This window comes from Hipposideros armiger, unplaced genomic scaffold, assembly GCF_001890085.2.
Source record: "Hipposideros armiger isolate ML-2016 unplaced genomic scaffold, ASM189008v1 scaffold_477, whole genome shotgun sequence".
In the NCBI taxonomy this organism is placed as follows: domain Eukaryota; kingdom Metazoa; phylum Chordata; class Mammalia; order Chiroptera; family Hipposideridae; genus Hipposideros; species Hipposideros armiger.
Genome location: NW_017731827.1, coordinates 958,075 through 982,983, shown reverse-complemented (window position 1 = coordinate 982,983; position 24,909 = coordinate 958,075). Strand labels below are relative to the sequence as shown.

The following is a 24,909-nucleotide window of genomic DNA, read 5'->3' as shown; positions in this document are numbered from 1 at the left end:
ATTGGTGGCAGAGGTGGGGCTCTACTAAGGCACTGTCACCCTCAACACGAAGCTTCCAAGGACACCCTGGATGATGACATCCGCAGGCAGGCAGGCAGGCGAACAAAGCAAAGGTTATGCTCTGTGTGGCCAAGGCTTGGGAGTGACACTCAGTCATAGGACCATACCTCAGTGCAGGGGCAATGGGGGAGTTTAGTTCTGTGCCCAGGAGGAAGAGGAAGCAGTCTCCACCATGAAGGGGGGATGGACGAATTCTAGGCAGGCAAAAACTTGGTCTCCCTGGGCTTTCCAGCACAGCCCAACTTCTTCGGCTGTCTTGTCAAGGGTACCAGCATGAAGCAGTACTGGCCCAGTCTTCTCAGCGGAAGGCTCCTCTGTGATGGCTTGAGCTCCAGCTCCCCTTTAATCCCTTGCCTGCCCAACCACCTTCCCACTCGTAAATTGAGTGGTGATGAGACTCACTTATTCCAGATCAGTCAACACACCCATATATACTCTGTGGACAGGGAGGCAGTGGAGCAAAAGGAGAGAGTGGATGGTTGTGGCTCAGAGAGCTGCCAGAACTGCATGTCAAGCCCCTCAATCCTTTTCAGCTGTCCTTTACTGGGGACTAGCTGGTCCCTAACCAACAGCATCTTCCTCTTCTCCATAGTCTATAGCTAAGGGCAAACAGGGATTAGGGTAAACTGAGCCATCACTCACAAAGGAAGGATGTCCCAGCTTCCTGAAGACCTTGGCTGGGAAGGCTATGTGCCAACATTGCTGCTATTAGCAGCTATTCATTCATTCATTCATCTCTGGGTGTTTAACTGTGTGCCTGGCATTGTGCTAGGAGCTAAGGTGAAAAAGATATACAAAAAGCATGATATTGGATCTAATCTAGTGTAAAGGTGATCAGGCTTATGTTAGCTGAACAGCTAAAGATAAAAATAAGACAAACTGTAGTTGAATCTGTTACCATGATTTTAAAATGAATGGAACTTTAGACAGATAGCAACCCCAGGGCATAAACAAGCAACATGATTAGTGTCTCAGAGACCCGGTACCTGATCCCCTCATTCCAGAGCTGTCAGAAGAGCTCCAGGTAAAATGATAATAAACATAACAGCAGCAGTTACCACTCGTTGGATGCGTCAGGCACTGTCCTAAATATATTACCCAAATGCATTGCCTCACTTCATTCTCCCAACAACTGTATAACGTCTAGACTCACCTATCCTTTTTTTTACAGATGGAAAACCAGGGCTCCAAAAGCCTTCGGAAACCTGCCCAAAGTTATACAGTCATCAAGTGGCAGTGCTGGGACCGGCGCTCAGGTCTGGCTGAGGCCCAAGCCTGGGTTCAACTGCCTGTGTGTTAAATTAGAGACTGCAGCTGTGTGGACGGTCCTCCCGCTGCCCAGCCATGCAGGATAGCCATCCGTCTGAACAGGGCGTCTGAGGATAGTTCTCCTTCTGCATCTCCAGGCAGAAGCTTGGCAGATGGAACGTTCTCCACCCACTTGCTTTCCTGTCCCATGATGGCCCTTCCATCTGACTCATTCATTCATCTATTCATTCACCAGATTATCTATCATTGAGATCCAATTCTCTGCCCTGCTGTGGTCAAGGTGAAGGGGGCGGGGAAATGAAAGATAAGACATTTACGTAAAACGTTTTCCCAGGTGTACCATGATGCGGACCACGAGGGAAGGACAGGCCACATCCTGTGTGAGTTTGGGAGGAGGGATCACCCCCGGATTTGGCAGGAGTGGAGGAGGGGTGTGCATTAAGGAACGCTTTGAGGAGGTGCAATTTAAGCTGGGCCTTGAAGAGAGGGTAGGATTTAAAAATGTGTAGCCAAAGGGAAGGATATTCCAGGCCATGAGAATAGCACAGGCACACGCGTGGCAGTGGGAGCAGGTCGATGGGTGGAAGAGAAGCCATGGGAGTCAGGATGGCACTGGTGGGTGGGCTGTGTGCTGGGGTACAAGTCACATCAGTCACAGCCTCGCCCTTCTGGACTGGGATCAAGAGAGCTGGAAATAAGGCCCCAGAGGTAGGTCCTCAGGAGAGTCTTGTCCCCTGAGTGTCTGGCCTAGCCGAGGACACACTTCCCACATTGTCCTGGGCTGCCTGTTGCTCTTGGAAAGCTCTCCATTGCCACGTGTACACCCTCCAACATTACTTCTCAGGCCTGTCAGCCCAAGGAACCTTAGATACATACGGCATCAGGACTGGAAGGGAAGTTTAGCGAGCATGTCACCCAACATTTCAACTTAAAGAGAAAAATCTGTAGGACTCCGTTATTCAAACAGACTCACTCACAGGAACCTCAAAGAGAAAACAGGTAAGTGGTTCTCGTTCAAGCCGGTTGGGGCCCTGCCATCCCATCTCCCACCACTCCCCACAGCAGCTCCAGGGGGATCTAGGACTCAAAGAACCCCCCGCCTCTCCGGCACCCCCCACTTTCATTTTATAGGTGTGGAACCTGAAGCCTGGAGAAAAGACACAGGGGCCCCAGGCCACTTGACAATGTTTCAGGGCTCTTCTCGAGCTTGTGTCTAAGATCAGGGGAGAAAGTCAAACCAAGTGCAGGGATGCCGATGGGCGTGGTTTCCCAAGTTGCATCTCCCTCCCTCGGGAGCAGTGATGCCTGGGGCCTGGTGGCTTTACAGCTCCAAATATCCTGGCCTGGTGGCAGTTGGCACTGTGCTGGCTCACTGATGGCTTATCTCATCCTCAACCTACTGGAGGAGGGAAGTTGGACTGGGTCCATGCAACCAGGGAGAGTGGAGTGGGGGGAAGGCACACTAAAATCCTAATCTAAAGGGAAGGGTCCTCTGGGTAAAATGGTTGTTTTCGCCATGTGCTGGGTGTTTTATTACTCACCAAAGCATTTTCACAGATATGACTCGATTTCATTTTTACGAGCAGCCTGTGAGGTAGATATTCTCCCCATTTTCCCATCAATACAGGGGAGGCTCAGAGAGGCTGAGTTGCTCAACGTCACACAGGTGGTAAGGAGGCAGAAGCAGTTCTCACCTGGGCTGTCTAATAATGGGTCTACAGAGCACAGTGCAGGTGAGAGAAGGAAGGAGGTGGCTCTGTGTGTGTGTGTGTGTGTGTGTGTGTGTGTGTGTTTGTGTGTGTGTGTGGCTATGAGGCTGCCAGAGAAACATGGAGAGCAGGGGCGGGGCCTGGGAGCATGCCTGTGAATTATTATACAGCAACTGCTCCTTTAATCGTATGCATCTCACTCGAGACTGTGGGAGCCACAAGGGAGGGACTCCTGGACCCCAGTGCCTGGCTCAGTGCCTGTCCCAAGGCAGGTGCCTAGTAAGTATCCGCAGCACGAACTGGATTAAAGAGGGCGTGCTTGTGACCTTGTTTCTGGGTGAGGTTGTCTCAAACACCAGAGGCTGCCTTGCCCACAGCCCATCCTCCTCTCCCAGGGCTGACATCTTCCCACTTCCTCTGCTCCTTCTGCAAATGGGGAGAAACAGCAACAAAACCTCTGTCAACACATAAGAGGCAAGCAATGAACACGCAGGGCATCCTTGCCTGGGGTGTCCTTGTCACCTCTCCCCACGTCAAACATATGGTGTTAACCCCAGCCTTCCCCTTCAAAGTCCCCTGACTCTGCCTGGATTCCACCAGGGTGAGGTGGCAGTGGTACCCTCTGTGACAGCAGCTCCAGGAAACAATCCTGATCCCCCGTGATTGCAGGGACCACTCGTCTGGGCTCTGGATAACTCTGGGATCAGTGCCCAGCTCAGCAGAGGAATAAAGAAGATATCCAAGCACAAGACTCACACTGTCAGAAAGACCTGGACAGATTTCTCCAGCTCCTCTGAAAGAAAATTGGGTTGCCCATCATTGTCCTTTACAGTAAAACCTTGCTTTCTTTCTCAGCCCCCTGGAGACACAGTGTATAGCACATGCTTTGACACGCACAGGAGTCTTCTCAAAGATACATGGCTGATGACAAGCCCCCAGCCCAGTGCCCCTTTCCTGCCAAATGTCCCAGAGACACTTGCATCTGAGTGCCAAGGAGGAGAGGTATTCTGGGAGGCCAAACCAGACAGCCAGCACTCCGCCAGGGCTTGACACATGTGATTTACAGAGAAGGCACCTGTGACTGTCTCCTTCCCTGACATTAAGGGAACAGCTTCCTGGCGGCAACCCTCTGGGCCTCTGCAATCCTGAGAGTTGGCTCCGGCTGCTAAAAAAGCCACTTTCTGGGGTCTTCTCCTTTCCTTTAGGGTTCTGACTATAATCTTTTCACTCCCGGTAGGCCTGGCATCAAACACAACACAGGGATGATGACAAGGCTAAAAAGCAGGTCCACTTTATTTACAATGATCAGTTGGTGACACATAGATCTTTGGGCTTTTTGTGGCCTTGTTGAGAGACACTTGGGCAGGGGCCCACTCCCTCACCCTGCTTTGAGAATCCAGATGCTGTCAGGACCCTCCTGCTCTGACAAGCTTTTCGACATGGGGCCATCCCTCCTATGTCCACTTTCTGGGTAGTTGGTGTCTCCAAGCACCTGCCAAAGGCTCTCCTTACCTCCTGTGGAGGTCCTGTCTCCTTCCTGGTTGTGGCGCACCTAGTGGGGAACCACACACATCTGTCTGCAGAGAAAATGGGGTGGGTGAGGAGTTCTGTGGGAGTGCCAGGTGCCAGGGCACAGGCTTGGGGAGCTGCCTGGTGTAGAGAGCCGTTACTCGGCCTAATCTGTTGTTTGGGTTGGTAGGACCATCCCAGTGTTCTCAGAGGCAGAGCAGTGAAGTCCCAGAAATTCTCCAAGGGGTAGAGAGGCCAGGCCCAGGGCCTGAGAATTCTTCCTTGTGTGTATGGCAGCAGGTTCTGTTCCCACCTGGGCCTGGCCTCCAGGGCCACTACTCTTCCCCTACAAGAACGCCTCCTCAGGTTTGGTCTCATCTCAGGGAGGAAGGCTAGGCTGCCCAAGGGCGGGGCCCCTGCTGCCACCTGGCCACCCTCCTGGATTTCTGGAAACTTCTCCCCCTTCCTCTTGAGAAGATGGCTTGGAAGGGAGGGGGTCGTCTATCAAAGAGGCTTGGTGTAAAGCATAGGGGGCAATTCCACAATGGAGGGTGCCCAGGAACTCCGGATGGGGGAGAGGTGAACACTGAATACTGCTCCCCTATCTTGTCCCCCAATAATTAAGGGCATATGAGGCATCACTCTGAGCCAGAATGAGGCGCAGAGCAGACAACAACGGAGACCAGGAAGGAGGCAAGGGCGACAGGACAGGGGCGGAGGACAGGGGAGCCAAGCGGGCAAGGGCCAGGGTTGAAGGCTGTGAGTCAGGCCGGCCGGGTCTGGGGCAGCGAGTCTCGCCCGGTCCGCTCTCAGCGCGCCTGGCCCGCGCGCTCTTTCGGGCCGGCCTTCCAGCGGCGGGGCTGCACAGGCGGCGGAGGCGCCGGGGCGCCCCGCAGGCTGCACGTCCTCAGCTCCCGGGTCAGGCTGAGCACCTCAGGCCGCTCGCTCTGGGGGGCCCCTTCCGGGCGCTCTTCCGTGTCCTGGTCCTCCTCCTCATCCTCCTCCTGGATGCTGCTGAGGCGCGGCGCCCCACGGCCGCGCTCGGCGGGCGGCGGCCGATAGGCGCACTTGGCGTTGAGTAGCCGGCGCAGCGGGGCGCGGGGCACCGAGGCCGCGGCGCCCCCGGCGCGGAGATGCTGCTGGCGCACGTGGCGCGCGTCGCTCTGGCGCTGCAGGCGCTTGAAGTCGCTGAAGGCCGCCAGCGCGGTCTGGCGGAGCAGGCGGGCCAGGGAGCGCGCCTTGTGCGCCCGCGCCAGCAGCACAGCGTGGCAGCGCAACACCACGGCCTTATGACGCGCCTGGTGGCGATAGACCCAGGCGAACACGCGCGGGTGGCGCCCGTCCGCCGTGCAGTAGGTGATGCGCGGCAGCAGGTAGGCGTGCGCCGGCCTGCGGCCCCCAGATCCCCCCGCTGCGCCGCGCTCGCACGGCTGCATTCGGATGCCGTGCGGCCCCAGCGTCAGCTTCATCTTGGTGCCTCCGCCCGGCCCGCAGCGCGCCCAGATCTTGCCCACGGCGTCGTCGGTGCAGCCGTCGCCCTTGGCGTGAAGGGTGACGGCGTTGCCCAGGTACCACACGGTGTAGGTCGGGTCCTCTTTGTTGAGCTCCACTTTTTGGCGCCGGCTGCGAAACACTCGGCCCAGCCGCTCCAGCGGCCAGTCCGGCAGCAGGTCCGGGCAGGACCGCAGGAAGCTGGAGAGCAGCGACGTGTAGGCGAGCCCCGGACTCAGGCTCTTAGCCTTGCACTTGGCCTCGTCCTCGACCAGCACGAATTTATTACGTCTCCAGGGCAGCATCGCAGCGGCGGCAAAGGGGGCTGGGGGCGTCGGGGACTCAGCGGCGTTCTACCCGGCGGCTGGGGGAGGGGAGGACGCACAGAAGTCCGAGGCCCCCGAGTCGTGAGAAGCTGGGCGGCGCCGGAGACAGTCGGTGCCGGGAGATACCCAGTGCCGGGCAGGGCTAGCTTCGCAGATGCCCGGTGCCCAGCCGGGCTGGCAGCCGAGATGCCCGGGCGGCGGCCGAGCGTCCGGGAACAGCTTCTCCCGGGAGTCGCTCCAGCAGTCCGGGTAGCAAGGAGGGACAAGGGCTGGGCGTGGTGGGGGCGCCCCCAGGTCCCAACGAGGGGGATCCTGCTTGAGGGGGCAGGGAGGTCGCCGGAGACGGGCCTGGCGGCTGGCAGCTCCGTGGGGGTAGAACGAGAGCGCGACTGCGGTGGGGACTCCTTCAGGCGTCGCGGCTCCACCTCCCAGGGCTGCCTGCATCACCGGGCGGGACCGCTAGCTCTCTGGTTCCCTCCCCTCTCCCTCCTCTCTCTCCTCCCCCGCTCAGGCTAGCGCTGCTCCTGGCCCCAGACCCAGCACAGGCGCGGTAGAACGGGTTTAATCATTATTATTGGAGGGGTGGGGGTGGAAGGGGCGGATAAAGAGTAGGAATCTCCTGAAATGTCCGGGAGGGCTTTGCCAATGCACATTTCTCTGGCCTCTCTGGTGGTCTCCAAGCTCTCCCTGGCGCATTCAGGACCCCCCTCCTCTCTTTCTAGGATTCCCCCTGCCACTCAGCACAGCATGTCCCTACCCCCTATTTCTGAGAGTGATTTTGGGTGGGTTCCTGATGAGGCCGGCCTGGCGCACTTTGCCTCCTGTCTGCACAGCAGAAAGCCAGCTGAGGTGGCCTGAGCAGTGCAGTGGAAAAGTACTGTCGCCTGGTGAAGCTTTCTCCCAGGTTCTTCCAAGGTCGTGGGCCAGGCTGCTGCGCCTGAGCTGGGAGGCCAAGTCACTGCTCCAGTGTCTGGTAGTGCCCCTCGCCTGGAACGAAGCAGGGAGGTTAGCATTTTAGCAGTTCTGGGTCTGTGGGCATTGCAGATGAAAAGCTCCTTCTTTCTGGCCAAAGGACAGCCTCTGGATTCGCCGAGGATTAAAAAGATAAAACTCCTGTTTGTGAATTCCTCCAGTATTCCCGCCAACACCTCTGGGGTTTGGTGTTCATTATCTCATTTAAAACTCAGGGCAGCCCAGGCATCATTCAGCGACTTGCCTAAGGTTACAAGGCTGCTAGGAGGAGGTGGAACTAGGGCTCCACGCAGGCTTGGGTGACCCATGAGTGGACCCTCACTTCTGAGTCCACTGTATGCTACATATGGATGGGGCATTTTCCATCCTCCCCTAGGACCTTCCAGTGGGGGCTCTTACTAGGGAGGCGTTCTAGTGTACCAGGAAGGAGACAGTTTTCCCTGGGTGTGGGGACACACCTCCCCCTTTTAGGATTGGTTAAGGCACAAGTTCCCTAGAATCCCAGGTCTGCTCTGATGGTGGCTCAGGAGTCACTGCAGTGGGTTCTCCCCTAAGCACTTTCCTTGGCTTCAGAACAGGTCATCTGTGCAACAGGCCATCTTCCCCCAGGTCAGGAATGAGCCTACAGTCGTGGGCCCGGCCAGACCAAAGCAAATGACCTCCAAGAATGGGAGCAGTGGGAACATGGTGTGCTTCATAGAGGGGCAACACTCAGGGCCAGAGGGCATGAGTAGTGAGTGGCTGGGTTCAGAATCCTTGTGGAAATTAAAGCAAAAAAATGCACAACAAGGCTGCATCACTGAATGCTCTTAAAATGACATGCAAATACAGAACAGGAAATAACTGAGAATTACAGAATCTTACTTTAGGATGTGCCTCACAGATTATCTGGCCCACTGCAGCCTCATTTTATTTTCAATATGGAAATGTCTTTATTACCTTTTGCTGATTATAAAAGTAATCCGTGCTTGTGGTATACCCATGTATAAGATGCACCCTTTTTCGAAAAATTTGGGGTCTAAAATCTGGGTGCGTCTTATACAGTGGTTGTATGAGCACAAAAAGAAGCACGAAAAAAACAGGAAATGCAAGTTTAAAAAATCTACAACCACTGTTTAAGATGCACCCAGTTTTTAGACCCCAAATTTTTTGAAAAAGGTTGTGTCTTATACATTGGGAAATACGGTACATCCCACAAGAAGGACTGAATGTTTCCCGGTGTTCCCACCCTGGAGATATAGATGTGGCCTCATTTGCCCACAATAGAACAATCTCTGAGAAGCACAGTGATCATTCGAGTGCTTTTCATTGCTCCAGGTTTGCCTCTGGGGGCCAGTGGAGACATTAACTCAACCAGCTCGCTACAGAAAGAACTTTGGGTGGTTGGATCTGAAGGACAGCTCAATGAAGAATCCTTCTGTCTCTCACCTTAGGTCTCCTAGGTCCATGTTCTGGACCTTACCTTGGGGTTCTCCTCTCCCCAGATGGCCTGCAGCAAAGTCTCGTTTTGCAAGGCTGAGATACCGCCAAGCTTTTGTCCAAGGCTAGCTTCCTGAGGTTGCTAGGGTTAACATATACATACACAGGACACCCAGTTGAATTTGAGTTTTAGATAAGCAGCAATTTTAAGTATAAATATTTCATGCATTTTATCTGAGAACTAAGCCCCCTGCCTACCAGAGAACGAGAGAGACCAGGAAGCCACAGGCAGGCTGCCCTTGGGAGCCTCCTGAGGCTTGTTCACTTAATCCTGGTTCTGTTCCATTCCCAGTGCTTTTGGAAAATCCTCTGGGGGTGGGGGTGGGGGGTCACCCAGGACTGTGCGTGATCACAGTGTGCAATAGTCTGTTTTTATGTTAAGTCCTCTGGACCTCAAAGCAGCATTTGACGTGGTTGGCCCTTTTGTTACCTTGGTAACCCACTCTCCTTGGCCTCCTTGGCAGGCATTCCCATCCCCTCCTCCCACCTCCAGGACCACTCCTCACTTCACAGGCTCCTTATTACACCCCCAGACTTGGCCTTCTGCTCTTCTTCCTCCAGATTTGTTCCTTTAGAGGGCTCAGCTGCCCTCAGAGCTCCCACCGTCCTCTCTGTTCAGATGACTCGAGAAGCCGGCCTTGTCCCACTCGTCCAGGCAGAATTCAAGGCTGTCTTCTGCATTAAGCCTCCCTTCCCTTTACTACAGCGCGTGGACAAAGCTCCCAACTTTGCATCAGTCATCGCTACTTCATAGACTGTCATGCAGTTGGAGTTTTTTATTTCTTTTCTCAATTTAATTTTTATTTATATCATACTTGTATTAGTTTAAAAAGTCAAATAGCTGGCTTGTGGTAGACATAATTTAAAATGTCAATCCACAGCCCTACCCTTTCCCAGTCTCAATTCTCACTTCCGAAAACAACCGTTCTTTTACGCATTTTAGATGGCCCTTCTGTCCTAAGCCTTTTTATTTTTTAAATAACATTTCTAATTCAGATTTGCTCATTTTAAGACATTGTCTGTTGCCTCTCTGCTATGGAAGATGAAGATTTAATGCTCTTTGATCTACCTCTATCACACACATTTTTCTTCTTTCCTTCCAGTTTAGTTAGAACATTTTGCTGTTGTTGCATCAGTATTCAGTGTTTAATTATTATGACTATGCAAATATTATTCAAAGCTGGGCCTGGGAATGTGTTATGATTCCCTTTACCTTATTGGACAACGTTTTTTGCTTTTCCAGGAGTATGTAATTGCCTCATTAAAACAAACAAAACAAAACAACTTCCTTTCGTACCTCTTACTGATTCACCCCCCACTGTCCAACCTGGTTGAACATACCAGGTGACCAGGTGATCTTTCAGGTCTACATGCTTCTTAGAGGCACCCCTCCTGGAGGCCTCCTCCCTGGGCCCCAATTGTGACTGCTTACCCTACTACAGACCTGCGTAGCTATTGTCCTGGGACTTTGCTCTTCTGCCATTCTGGGAGTTTCCTTTGCCTCTTTCCCGGGTGATCCTGTTTTCTGGGTCCTTTGCCTCCCCCCATTCCCACTCCTTGGTTTACGTCTTTGTTTTCGCAGAGCATATATTCCAGGAACTTTGATTGGTAGTTTTGCTGGTTGTTGAAATCTGGATTGGAAATAAATGTCCCTCAGAATTTTGAGGACATGAGCCACTGTTGCTGCTGGAAAGTCAAATGGCGTTCTAATACCTAATTTTGTATGTGTGATCCATTTTTGCTCTGGCAGTTTCTAGAATTTTCCAGAGGTCTAAAGTTCCATAATGATGTGCATTTACTCTAGGCACCTGGTTGACCTTTTAATCTGCAAATCAATCTCTTTTAATCTGGAAATCCATTTTGGGGGAATTTGGGGGTGATAATTTCCTCCATTCTGTTTTCTGGTTTTGTTTTTTTCTATTTTAGTTGGATGTTGGACCTCTTGGATTGATCCTCTAATTTTTTAAATGTTCTTTCCAATTTTCCATTTTTAACAATGTTTGTTCTATTTTCTGGGACGTTGCCTCAATTTGATCTTCCAGCTTTTCTATTAGATTACCTTTATGTCTCTTCTCAAAAATTTTCACTTCTGAGAGCAATTTCTTGTTCTTTTTTTTTATAGCATCCTGTTCTTGTTCATGGACATAATATTACCTATTAATATTATGTCTCTAAGAATGTCAATTATAGTTACTTAATTTAAAAAAAAAATTTTAGTTGTGGTAAAAAACACATAGTAATAAAAAATTTACCATCTTAACCATTCTTAAGCATATACAGTTCAGTGTTGTTATGTATGTTCACATTGTTGTGCAACCAATCTCCAGAACTCTTTCATCTTCCAAAATCAAGACTCTATACCTGTTAGACAACAATTCTCCATTTCTCTCTCTCCCTAGCCCTTGGTAATTACCATTCAACCCTCTGTCTGTGTGAATTTGACTACTCTAGATACTTCATATAAGTGGAATCACATACTATTTGTCATTTTGTGGCTGGCTTATTACGCTTAGCATAATGTCCGCAATGTTCCTGCACGTTGTGACATGTGTCAGCATTTCCTTCCTTTTTAAAGCTGAATAATATTCCACTGTACGGACATACCACATTTTATTTATCCATTCATCCAATGGTGGACAGTTGGATTGCTTCCACCTTTTGGCTTTTGCAAATAATACTGCCATGAACATGTGTCCTTTTGTGCACAGGAGTTTTAAATTTTGATGTAGTCCAGTTTATCTGTTTTTACTTTTGTTGCCTGTGCTTTGGTATCATAACCAAGAAATCATTGCCAAATCCAGTGTCATCAAGCTTTTGTCCTGTTTTCTTCTGAGTATATAATTTTAGGTATTTGATCCATTTTGAATTAATTTTGGGATATGGTGTAAAGTATGGTCTACCATCATTTTTTTGCATATTGTTATCTAGTTTTCCCAGCGCCATTTGTTGAAAAGGCTCTCTTCCCCAATGGGTGGTTTTGGCACCCTGTCAAAAATCATGTGACCATATATGCAAGCATTTGTTTTTGTCTCTTTTCTATTCTATTGGTTTGTATGTCTGTCTTTATGCTGGTTCCATACTGTTTTGATTACTGTAGCTTTGTAGTAAGTTTTGAAATCAGGAAGTGTGAGACCTACAACTTTGTTCTTTTTTGAGATTGTTTTGGCTATTTGGGCTCCCTTGAGATTTCATATGAATTTTAGGGTGCATTTTTCTGTTTCTGAAAAAAATGCCATTGGAATTTTGATAGGGATTGCATTTAATCTGTAGATTACTTTGGGCAGTGTTGATGTCTTAACAATATGAAGTCTTCCAATCCATGAACACAGGTGTCTGTCCATTTGTTTGTGTTTTCTTTCATTTCTTCCAGCAATATTCTGCAGTTTTCAGTGTATAAGTTTTTTGCCTTCTTGGTGAAGTTCATTCCTAAGTATTTTACTCTTTTGATGCTATTGTAAATGAAATTGTTTTCTTAATTTTCTTTTCAGAGTGTTCATTGTTAGTGTGTAGAAATAGTTTATTTTTGAGTGTTGCTTTTGTATCTGGTAACATTGCTGAATTTGTTTATTCTCAAAGTTGTGTGTGTGTGTGTGTGTGTGTGTGTGTGTGTGTGTAATCTTTAGGGTTTTCTAATTACAGTTGTTTTTAAAAGCCTTCTTCAGTTTCTTGCATTGTTCTGTTCCCTGAGTTTCTTTTTCCTGTTTTGAATTTTTTTTATAATTAATTTTAAAAAACGTAAATCTTTGACTTTCATGTTTACAACTTTCCTCTGACATCTGGTAATCATTGTGTCTGAGAGGCACAAAAGCTAATTGGAAACTTTTTATGCTGTTGGAAGGGGATGACCAGAACTTGTTATGTGTGGGCCTCGTTATTTCATGTAAGGAAATCCTGACAAAGACTCTCTCCTTGATCAAACTTTAGCCAGGCTCTTCCGAACCCTTTCCTCAAGTGATCCCCATCCTAGCCAGTCCTGCATTTCCCAGTTTTAGCAAGAATCTTGTGAAGTCCGTTTAGACAGAACCCCAACCCTTGATGTCTGATTAAATTCCTCATCCCCCTCAATCCTCCAGGTGGTGTCTGGCCACCTTGGCCTGCCTTCAGCAGGAGCCCTGTTGAGTGGGTTTAACCAGAATCCCCTCTGACCCCTGATGTTTCCTCTTAGTAATTTTCCATCCACTGACCCCCAGCCTGCTCCTTGGCTGTAAATTCCCACTTGTCCCTGATGTACTCGGAATTGAGAGCCCCGTTCTATATGAGGTCTTTTTTCCTCTATTGCAATTGTTCCTGGCTAAAATCTGCTTTTATCACATCACCTACTGTCCAGCCCTGTTTTTTCTTAAACAATCCTCAAATGTCTGTAGGTCTTTTTTGGGGGGGCGGGGGGGAGGTGCTGGCCAATGTCTCCAGAGAGAGCTGCTAGAGTCTTCTGCCCATGGGGAACAGGGCTGCACAAATCTGGCTGCCAGCCTTCAGGGGGTGGACGGACATGAGGGTCTTGCCTCCTGTCTCGCTGATCAGTGTGCAGGCTGCCAGTTAATCAACGTTCAGCATGGTGCCTTCCTCATCCTTGGCTGTGCCGGGGGTCCTTAGTCCAGAGATGCTTTGGGTCAGTTTCCGCAGAGAAGCCGTTGCAGGGTGAGGTGGGAATCTCCGTGCTGCTCAGGAAAGAGGAGGGTATCTAGGAGTCTCATTGCAGGCTTTCTCCCGATCCTCACTTTGTGAGTACCTCCTGCACCCTATCACCAGGGGTGTCTGGTGCTTGGAATCCCTGGCTCCCCAGGGCTCCCCGGCATGCTATGGCTTGATTCTTGTTGGGTTCCCATCTTTTCCGTTCTACCAAGCTTGTTACCCCTTGTCCACATGCCTCCCATCCTCCAAAATGTTTTATCTTCCCCCAAATGTTGTTAACACCTTTTGGCTGCTGTCATCGCCTCTCTTTTCTCCCCCATGAGTTTATGCCACTTTTATTCCTTTATTGTCATTTTAGTGGGGCATGGGGAATTTAATCTCAATTTTTCCATGTCCTAACGGAAGTCTCTCCTCAGTGGTTTTCTGATGGTTGATAACTGCTCCAGCTTCATCTATTGTATTCACTTGGTCTCATTATCATTTGTCCCTGGGAATGTAAAGGTACCTCAATGCATATCACTTGATTGATTAATCCATATTTATTTATGCATTCATTCAGTAACCTTTTCCTGTCAAAGGAGGAAGTTGGACTAATTTGCCACAGTCCCTTCTGGTTTGGACATTTCTGCCATCTTAGGAATCATTTTATTAAGTGGATGCTGAGTTCGAAACTAGACACTGTGGGGACACGTAGAGACACGTACGTAAGGCCTTCCTTTGTAGCCAGCCTCCAAGGTGGCTCCCAGTGATCCTCACCCCTGGTGTGCATGCCTGTGTGTGGTTCCCTCCCTCGATGAATAGGGCTGACGTACGTAATGAAGAAGACGTTGTGGAAATGACATGGTGTGATTTTAGAGACTAGGATATAAAGGACATTGTGGCTTCCGCTTTGTTCTCTCTTGGATCACTTGTGATGGCAGAAACTAGCTACCATGTCATGAGGGCACTCAAGCAGCCCAATGGAGAACCACAAGGCAGGGATCTGAGGCTGCCAGCCGACAGTCAGCACCAAGTCACCATCCATGTGAGGAGCCATCTTGAAAGTGGACCCTCCAGCCCCAGCTTACATCCAGTCAAGACTTCACATGACTACGGCCCCAGCTTACACCTAGACTGAAATCTCATGAGAGACCCTGAACCAGAACCATGCACCTAAGATGCTCCCATTCCTGACTTACGGAAACTGTGAGATAATAAATGTTTATTGTTGTCTTCAGTCACAAAACTTTAGGAGGATTTGTATTAGATAACTAATACAATCCCTCCTCTGTCACACTGGTCCCCAGATCGCTGTATGATCACATCCTATGCTAGCCTCCTTCCAGGTCCTCTAACTACTGAGCACCTTCCTGCCTTAGGTCCCTTGCACATGCTGTTCCCTCTTGACCCCACCCTTCTGCTTCTCACCTGTTCTTCTTTCAAACTGTTGCTTAAGTGTCTCTGCTCTAGGGAAATAGTTTGCCGACCTCTCCTGACTTCCCTAGGTTCTGCCCTTCAAAGCATTTATCAGAATTTTAATAAATTCATTATTTGCTTAATCATTTATTTAATGCCTGTGTCCTCCAATCCTGAGAACTCTGAGGGCAGGGGATGCATCTGTGTTTTACACTGTCAACTCCATGTGCTCTGGACAGCATCTGGAACTTAGTGGGTGCTCAAGAGAGATTTGCCGAGTAGCTGAATGAGGCGTGCTCCCACCATCTGACTCTGTTTTCATCCTTTCCACTACAGGAAAAACAGCTTAGAGCAAATCCCTCATTGACGGCAGGTCACTATATTATTCTTAAAGGACAGCACATACACTTTTGTGTTGTTTTTTTTAAAGTCTCACTTCCGACAGTGACTCATTTTGTGTCCTTGGGCTGCCTGCTTTCCTCTCTGAAAAATGTAGATAGCAATTGGTACAATGCTTCTCTTGAAGGCTGGGAAATGTTTCGTTAAGAGACATTTGGGCAAGGTTTTCAATGCTCTGAAAGTACAATTTTCTTAATATCCAGGTGGTTGTAAATGATTATATAAGTGATGAATAGAGATGAGCCGTGACTTATCGTGTAAATGTGTATCTCAGTTATAGGGGAGTGTGTATGTGTGTGTGTGTGTGTGTGTGTGTGTGTGTGTGTGTGTGTGACAGGAAAATGGAGACGTAGGACTGGGAGCCTCTAGTCCAATAAGTCTGAAAAATAGCACATCATAAACCCCCACTTATGTGCAAATTACAATGTCACCCGAATGCTGAGCCCACAGATAGAAACAACCTTTGAGTCAGTTGGGGCTTTGAGTAAGTGGGAAAGGTTCTCAACAGAGGTTATGGAAGCAGGAGTGGAGGTTGGGGAGAGACTGACCTTCATACCAAGGAGTTGCTGGCCCTGCCCTTCACCTGCTCCACACCAGGCTGGTTGCTAGAAAGCCTGTGTGTGTGTGCGCGCTCGCGCGCCTGCCTTTTGGTGCTAGATTGGGATACATTTATGTGCACATTTTTTTTTTTTTAAAGAAGAGTCTCGGGCCGGCCGAGTGGTGCATTGGTTAAGAGCTGGCTTGGGACGCCAGAGTGCCCCGGTTCGGATCCCACATATGACGGCCAGTGACACTGCCCTCCACAGCTAAAATGCTGAACAACAGCTCAACCTGGAGCTGGGCTGCCGTGAGTCGCCTGCGACGGCGTAGGCTGCAGCCCCTGTGGCAGTGGGTTGTCACGGGCTACCGTATGTAGCCAGCAGCCAGCGTGAGCGGCCAGCAGCCAGCGTGAGCGGCCGTCCAGAAGCCGGCGACTGATGTGCCTCGCACGGGAAGAGCGCAATGATGGTGCCAACTTGGGCCAGTGAAGCAACGTCCTCCACAACTAGATTGAAGAACAAAACGACAGCAACTTGTCTGTTCTCCTTCCCCCAATTCCCCAGCGCTGTTCCCCTCCCCCAAGTCCCCAATAAAAATCTTTAAAAAAAAAAAAAAGATAGCATATCTAAAAAAAAAAAGAAGAGTCTCTATTCAGCTTACAAATACATATAAAGGAATTTAAATATAAAGGAAATATGAAAGATCTCTATATTGAAAAAACTATAAGTCATTGCTGAGAGATATTAAAGAAGATTTGAATAAATGGAAATATATGAGAACTGTGAGCTTGACAGCTTCCCAGTGCTTAAAGACTTTTCTGATGAGATAGGTGGTAATATTTTAAATGTTTTTTTTGATAGTGTCTAATAAAATGTGTCAATTTTGAATGAGTAAAAAAAAAAAAAGAAGAGTCTATGTTGGCTCTAGAATACTCACGAACATCCAAAATTCTGCTGCAGATTTACTCAAAGCTGCATTCATTTCTAATTCATTTGGCACTATTGATTTCTAACAATAAGAAACCAGTATTTACTTAAAGCTTACTATGTGCCAGGCATCATGCAAAACATTTTCCTTTATCATAGCCAGTGCTCACAATACTTTTGCAAGGTAGGAACTATTAATTCCCATTTTACGGACGAGGGAACTGAGATGAAGCTCAGAGAGGTTAAATAACTTCTCTAAGACCACACAGCTAGTAAATGGCCAAGCAGTAACTAAAATCGGTTTGGTGTGGAAAAATTGTGTATTTGTGACTAAGGAATAAAGAAAAGAGGAATGGGACAAAATTTGCTTTTCATTCTGAAGGATTTTAAGCATAAGGAGCCTTCAGAATAGCATTAGTCTACAGTCAGATGCCCAAGCACTGAGTGATATCGATGGAGGAGATGAGCAAAGATGATGGATGAAAATGTTACTTTCAATGCACCTGTATTCGAGAGATAAGCTCTTGGTGCATCCATCAAATTATAGTCCAGCTCAAAGCAAAATCAGGTTTGCATAACAAACGGAACGGTCTACACTGCGTACGAGGGTATAGCTGGGTCTCAGGAATGAGACAGGTAAGAGGAGACACCTGCAGCTTCCCAGGCCCTAAGCTAGGGCAGGTAGGAGCAAAGACAGGGCCAGAGGAGGGGATTTGGAGGTTGGCTTCCGTTTGTACTGACCCTGATCTCAACATGAATCCCTCCACGTGACCCCGTAATCTAACCATGTATGGTCACTCTTTATTCACTCAATCAGCCATTCAACAAATGATTTCTGAACACTTGATATGTGACAGGCATAGCATACAGAGAAGAGCAAGGCATATAGGGTCCCTTTCCTCTGGGGCTATGGTCCTGTCTAGGAGAGGGATGTGTGTCACAGGAATATACATTAAACAAACTATTGTGCAAATAATTATCTAATTGTATGGTACGCAGAACAGAGTGCTGTGAAAAGGGCTCCTAATTTAGTCAAGTGTGCCTGAGGGTCATTTCACTTGAAACTTAGAGGTGTTGCCAAGGGAGGGACTACTAAAAAAAAAAAACAAAAAACAGCCAGTGTCTTAGTTATCCATGTACCAAATCACCCCAAACTTAGTGGTTGAAAACAACAATAATCATTTCATTACCTCTCATGGTTTCTGTGGGTCTGTTTGGAATAGGAATTGGGGAGTGGCTCAGCTCTGGAGTTTTTGGGGTCCCTCCTGAGGTTTCCATCAGATATTGGCTGGGACTGTGGTCATCTGCAGGACCCACTGGGGCAGGGGTCACCCACGTGCCTGGCAAGGTGGTGCTGGCTGTTGGCTGAGGCCTCAGTTTCTCCTTATGGGGCTGCTTGAGCGTCATTATGGCTTGGTGGCTGACTTTCCCTAGCGTGAACGAGCCAACGGGCCAAAATGGAAGAGGCAAAGCCTTTTAGGATTAGTCTCAGAAGTCACTGCGTGTTCTCTGCCACATTCTGCTGATCCAGTGGGGGAGGGGAGTCCGCCAGGGTGTGAGTGCTGGGAGAGTGGCTCGTTGGGAGGCATTTGGAGACGAGGTGAGCAGGATAGCTCCATGCAATGCTTTCCTGCAGCCTTCTCACACCCCTTCCACGACTGGACCCACAGAGGGCTAGATGTCCTTGTTATTCCCCAATGTTGCTCACAAACCAAAATCTCTCTTTTCCTCCCTAAAATCTCCCATGTCACTGGACTACTCCTCTCTGCTGCAGTCATCTTCCAGCACCGCCCCCCCTCCTCCCCCGGGCCTTCTTTCCTGAAGATTTTAATTCCTGGCTGGCCGTTCTCTGCTGTATCACGCCAGCTTAATTCTTGCTGATTTCAATATCCGTAAAAATGATCCCCCAACACTCCGATGCCCTCCTTCATCCTCTGAGGAGCCTGTCTTCCCCCCCATCACAGCACCATTTCCCATTCTCATACCTTTGACCTTGCCATGACCGATGACCGCACCCCCTTCCTAATGTCAGTGTAAAGCCTCCCATAGTGTAAGAATTTACCTGCTGGTGCTCCGTCTCCAACAATTCTTTGACTCCACCTGGCCCCCCACTTCACGGGCCTGACTACCTTGTCATCCTTCTCAAAGCTCATTTCCCTCCTCGCTCAACTGAAGTCCCATGATTTCCTTGCATGTATCCCAGTGTTAGTTTCCTACTGCTGCTATAACAAATCGCCACAAGCTGAATGGCTTAAAACAACACAAGTTTATTCTCTTCCAATTCTGGAGGTAAGAGTGTGAAATGGGTCTCGCTGGGCTGACGTCAAACTGCCATGTTCCTTCTGGAGGCTCTAGGAGAGAATCTGTGTCTTAGCCTTTCCAGCTCCTAGAGGCCACCCGTGTTCTTTGGCTCACTGACCCTTCCTCCATCTTCAAGTCAGCAACGTTGGGCTGAGTTGTCCTCATGCTGCCATTTTCTCTGGTTCTTTTCTGCCTTCCTCCACCACCTATAAGGACCCCTGGGATAACATTGGGCCTATCTGGACCATACAAGACAATCTCCCCATTTCATGGTTAACTGATTACCAACCTTAATTCTATCTGCAGCCTTAATTCTAATTCCCATTTACTAGGTCATTTAATATTTATATTCAGAGATTCCAGGGATTAGGAAGTTGATGTCTTTGGAGGGGCGGCCATTATTCTGCCTCCCACAAGCCCCTTAAGTGCATTGCTTTCCCCCCAGTTTATTTTACCAACCTGAGCAAAATCCCAAATCTTGTTTCATCCAACTGCCCACCTACTCCATGTCTGTACCCATGCAGCTCAGCCTGGCTGGAGAAAGACAGACACCACAGCTCACTCTACATTCACCACCACTCATCTCAAGTAAACCCTTAGACTGCCAGGCAATTGTGCTGTATTTCCCCAGTCCATTCACCCCTTCTCTCTCCTACATGATGATTTCGCACCTCCTCCTCTCTCTTCAAACCCCCATGCCTCCTTCCTTGTTTTCATTCTCAGCTAAAGCTCTTGCTTCCTACTTCCTCAAGAAAATTGGGGCAAAAAGGAGAGAACCTCCCCAGACTCAGCAGCGCATCCACTCGCCCACCTGCATCTGTGTTAATACTCGTGCACTGCCTCCCTCTTGCTGCTGTGGGTTGACGGCCAGCCTTTCCTCTGGAGCTGGGAGCTGTCCCCACTCACTTCCTCAAGGCTATCACTTCAGAGAGCCCCTGCGCTTTCCTCTGTGTCATCATTTCCCGCCTCCTCTCCTTTGGATCATTTTCCAATTAGCATAGCATTTATACATGCTGTACTTCTCCCATCATACAAGGCAAAAACGCACAAAAGCAAAATAACACCCTCTCTTGATCTTACATTCTCTCTTCAGTCGCTGCCTATTTCTCTGCTTTTCTTTCTAGCAAACCTCGAAACAGTGCTCTTTGCTTTTTGAGCTCAGTTTCTTCTGTCTCGCTCTCTTGGATACCTGCTCACATCCATCCTTGGCACTTCATTGCACTTCTTAAGGTCACTGATGACCTCCAAGCTGCTAAATCCACTGATGAGTTCTCAGTGCTCCTCGTCCTGAGCTCCCAGCAGCATTTGGTACAGGTGACCACCCCTTCCTCCTGAACACACTTCTTTTACGTCTTTACTTGGTGTCCTCCTCTCTCCGTGGCCACTCATCTCAAGCTCCTTTGCTGAGTTCTGCTTATCTCCTTGACCTTGAGATGTTGGCGTGCCCCCACACTTGCTTGATGATCTTGTCCATGCTCTCAGCTCTTATAGCATCTTATAAGCTAATGACCTCCAGGTTCTATCTTTAGACTGGACCTCTCCTCTGAATTCTAGACTCTTTCCTACCCTCCACTTGGAGGTCAAATAAACTTCTCATAATCAAAATGACCAAACCAGGGATGGCCATGCCAGCCTCCCAGTTACTCAGGTCAAGGACTTTAGCATCAATTTTGACTCCTGTTTTCCTTACACTCTTAACCAACCTGAACCCATTCATGTCAGCTCCACCTGTGAGTATATCCAGGATCTGACCCCTTCTCACCAAGTCCACTGCTCCCACCCTGGTCCAACCACTTTCACCTGTCACCTGGATGGATGCAGCAGCCTCCTCACTGCTTTCCCTCCCTGTGCCCTGGGAGAATACTCAGTGTATTCTCATAATGGAGACCCTTTTAGCAGGTAAGTCCAATCATGTCCTTCCCCTACACAAAACCCTTCAGTGGCTCCTTGTCATAGTCTGCTCGGGCTGCTATAATAAAATGCCACAGACTGGGTGGCTTATAAACAACAGACATTTCTTTCTCACAGCTTTGGAGGCAGGGAAGTCCAAGATTAAGGTACAGGCAGATTCAGTGTCTGGCGAGGGCCTGCTTCCTGGTTCACAGACGGCTGCCTTCTCCCAGCGGGAGGAGCTCTCTGGGGTCTCTTTCATGAAGGATTCATGGGGGCGCTTCTCTAATGACCTAATCACCTCCCGAAGGCTCCACCTCCTAAATCATCACTTTGGGGGTTAAGTTTGAACACATGACTTTTGTGGGGACACAAACATTCAGTCTATGGTACTCCCCATGGCCTACGAGGCCTCAAATGAGCTGCCCCTCGGCCTAGCTGACTTCATCTCCTGTTATTCTTCCCCTGGGTGTGATCACTCCACACTCGCCTCAGAGGTTCTGCTAACAGGCCGGGCCACTCCCACCTGAGTCCTCACACTGGCTATTCCCTCAGCTAGGAAAGTTCTTCAGACACCCACAGGTCCCCTCATCCCTTTCTTCACATCTTTGTTCAAATGGCATCTTCTCAGAGCAGCTTGCTGACCACCCCATTTAAAATTACCACCTCCCCACCCCTGTACCAGCACTCTCTGCCCTCACTCTCTGCTGTATTTTTCTCCATTGACACTTGTCACCATCTGTGTTAGTTTCCCATTGTCACTGTGACAAATGACCACAAACAGTGGTTTAAAACAACACAAATTTATGATCTTACAATCCTGGAGGTCAGAAGTCTAAAACAGGTCCACAGGGCTGTATTTCTTTCAAAGGCTCCAGGGAGGAATCTGTTTCCTTGACTTTTCTACCTACTAGAGGCTGCCTAAATTCCTAGGCCCGCAGTCCTTACCTCCATCTTTAAAGCCGGCCGTGTAGCATCTTCTGTCTCTGACCCCCTGCCTCCCTCTTAGGAAGACCCTTGCATTACCTTGGACCCACCTGGGTAACCCAGGATAATACTCTCATCTCAAGACCCTTAACTTTAGTCCATCTGCAAAATCCCTTTTGCCATGTAACATATTCACACATTCCATATGGATTAGACACCAACCCACCTCACCTTCTGATAAACCATATTTTCTTCTCTATTTATCATCTGTCTTCTTTAGGACAGGATTTAGACTCTTCCAGGAGGATTTTTATCTTTATTCCCAGTGCCTAGGATTATTCATGACTATCAGTAGATGCTCAATAAATACAGTTGACCCTTGAGCAACGTGGGGTTAGGGGTGCCAACCCCCAGTGCAGTAAAAAATCCACGTATAACTGAAATCGGCCCTTCGCATACATAGATTCCCAACTGCAGATGGAAAATACTGCTTGTGATTGGTTGCATCCTCAGATGCGAAACCTGGGGATACAGAGGGCCGACTCTATATTTATTGAAAAAAATCCACGTATAAGTGGACCTGTGCAGTTCAAACCTGTATATTTTGAATGAACATCTGTTGTTTGGGCTATGGTGTGTTTGTCTGTTCTTGAGATATGTGCCACCAGCAACAGTAACTGGTGTTTGAAAGTGCTTGTCACCTAGGTGGCAGGCAGTGTTGACAGTGCCTGGGGTGGCTTTGAGGAAGGCATTGGGCAGCCCCCCAACCCAGGCAGGGTGGTGGCAGCTGCCCTCCCCTTCCATCAGCCATTCCNCCCCCCCCCCCCGTAGGCTGCTTCGCTGCAATTCCATCTAATTCTTTGATGTTTATTGAGTCCTGAGGTGGAAGGCTTGGTCCCGCCCTGACACTCCAGGAGATGTCTAGAAAGAGCTCATCTCCCTCAGATTTGAGCCAGATTCATCTTCAGTCTGGCAAACAGAATTTTGTTACCGTGGCAACTGAACTTCTAAAAAAAAAGGATGTCAAGTAACATGAGGCTCCTCGTGCTCATGGCAACTGCCGTTCTGCATATTTTTGGGAGAAAATGTGTCTTGCCTTCTTCCTGCCTGTGAGCTGGGGAGGGAGACGGTGAGGTTAGCAGCACCTGGTTTCCTCCCAGAATTGATGAGACACTGAGGTTTTGGGCCATAACAGGGTCAGAGGCTGGCCCCCTCCTGCAATGGAAAAGCAGCTCTTTTCTACAAGGTCACATAACCAGTGCTTCCCCCCCCCCTCCCCCGCCCCTCCCGGTGCTTGGAAGGAGGTTGGGCTTCTGCCTCTCTCTTCTTTGATGCTCTAATCCCTGGAGACTTGCTTGGGTTCTACCAGGGGCATACATGGGAACACACACACACACACACACACACACACCCTGGGGGCTGACGGCCTGACCAGTAGGCATCACCATTCACCCATTCATCCATTTATTTGCTCATTGATTCACTCATGCATTCCCTCAGTAAACATTCACCAAGAGCCTACTATATGCCAGACCCTGTGCTGGGGCCTCAGAGGCCAATAGGACATGATTTTGGACGTGATCCTCACTCTCCAGCCTAGAATCTTAGAGGAGATAAGATTACACAGCAGCTCGAAAGAAAGAGGCGTGCACAAGGTGCAGGAAGGAAGGGAGCGGTGAACGCGGGCTGAGATGTAGGTGAGGGGTGGAAATCAAACAACTCAGCTTTGTTTTAGGTCCTTCTATGGACAAGATTGGCCAAAGTATATCCATTTGAGGCAGAGTTAAGAAAAGTCCCTTAACAAGTTTCTCAAAGGCATGGCCTCCATGGAAGATGCACATGTCTCCCATTATGTTTCTGAAATTAGGATATGTCTTACGGTTGGTGTATATATTTGTCTCTTTCCCTACTCCCATTTAAACTGATGGTGTGTCTTAGAATCAAGGAAACATGAGCTTCCCCTCTTCTATATTCCCAATACTCATTAGGAGATAAGCCTCAGAGGTTCCTCTTGGCCTCACACTCCTGCTCACATTTCGTTCCTGAAGTGCAGCTTATCCCATTAGAGGCAGAGTATGGATCTTGTTAGAGGAATTTTGAGGGGCTTCTCTGCACTGGGTGGCAGCTTAGTGTTTGAGAGCGTGGGTTCACTTCATATCCAGGCTCCATCACTTCTTAGCTGTGTGGCCCTCTCTGAGTCTCAGCAGCTTCATCTGTAACATCGTAATGTTCCATTACCTTCAGGGCTGGTTGTCCTTCGCGTCATCCATTCAACAAATATTTATGGAGCATCTACTATGTGTCAGGCACTATTGAAGAGCTGGGGATGTGGAAGTGGACAAAACATAGGCAATCTCTGCCCCTGGGAGCTTACATTTATGGCAGACCAATGATAAACATGCAAAATATTATAGTACATTAGATGGTACTAAGTGCTCTGGAGAAAACTAAGAGAGGGAAGTGGGTAGGGGCAGCTTGTACAGGGGAGTTAGGGTCACAGTTCGGAGTAACAATAAAACAAAAACAGCTATGACTTAAAAAAGACAAAAGTTCATTTCTCTATTAAAAATGTAGGAAGTGCAGTGTGGCTTCATAGCTACTTGGAGATCCAAGCTCCCTTTATCTTTTCACTCTGCCATCCTCAACACCTGGCTTCTACCTCTTGATCCAAGATGGCTGCTGGAGCTCCAGCTATCTTGACTGAATTCCACCCAGCAGGAAGAAAGAAGGGAGTACAGGAAGATGTGCCTCTTTCCCTTTAAGAACATTCCCTAGCAGTTTGATGTGGCACTTCCTTTTCTTCCCTTTTGTCCAGAACCTAATCGCGTGGTTGTACCTCTGCAAGAAGGTCTGGGAAATGTAGTTTTTATGTGCCCACCTAATAATAAGAGGTTTTATTAACAGGAAAGAATGGATGGAACCAATATTGGGGTATAATTAGCTGTCTCTGCCACAGGTTATCACAAGGATTTGATTAGATAAGGCATGCAAAGGATTTGGCATAGAATAAGCACTCAGTAAATATTAGCTATGTTTCGACATAAAGTTTCCTTAATGTATGTGTTCTTGGGAGCTATTTGTACA

General features: G+C 48.7%; 1 protein-coding gene across 1 annotated transcript; it reads right to left on the bottom strand.

The window, feature by feature from the left end:
• Positions 1–4,301: 4,301 nt before the first annotated feature.
• Positions 4,302–7,623, bottom strand: FAM43B (family with sequence similarity 43 member B). Its single transcript, XM_019666723.1, has one exon. It carries the CDS (start codon positions 6,341–6,343, stop codon positions 5,357–5,359), a length of 987 nt encoding a protein of 328 aa, XP_019522268.1. The 5' UTR covers positions 6,344–7,623; the 3' UTR covers positions 4,302–5,356.
• Positions 7,624–24,909: the final 17,286 nt, after the last annotated feature.

What these genes read in the sequence shown, in the direction of transcription:
- FAM43B (XM_019666723.1), bottom strand. Translation starts at nt 6,343, where the DNA reads ATGCTGCCCTGGAGACGTAATAAATTCGTGCTGGTCGAGGACGAGGCC.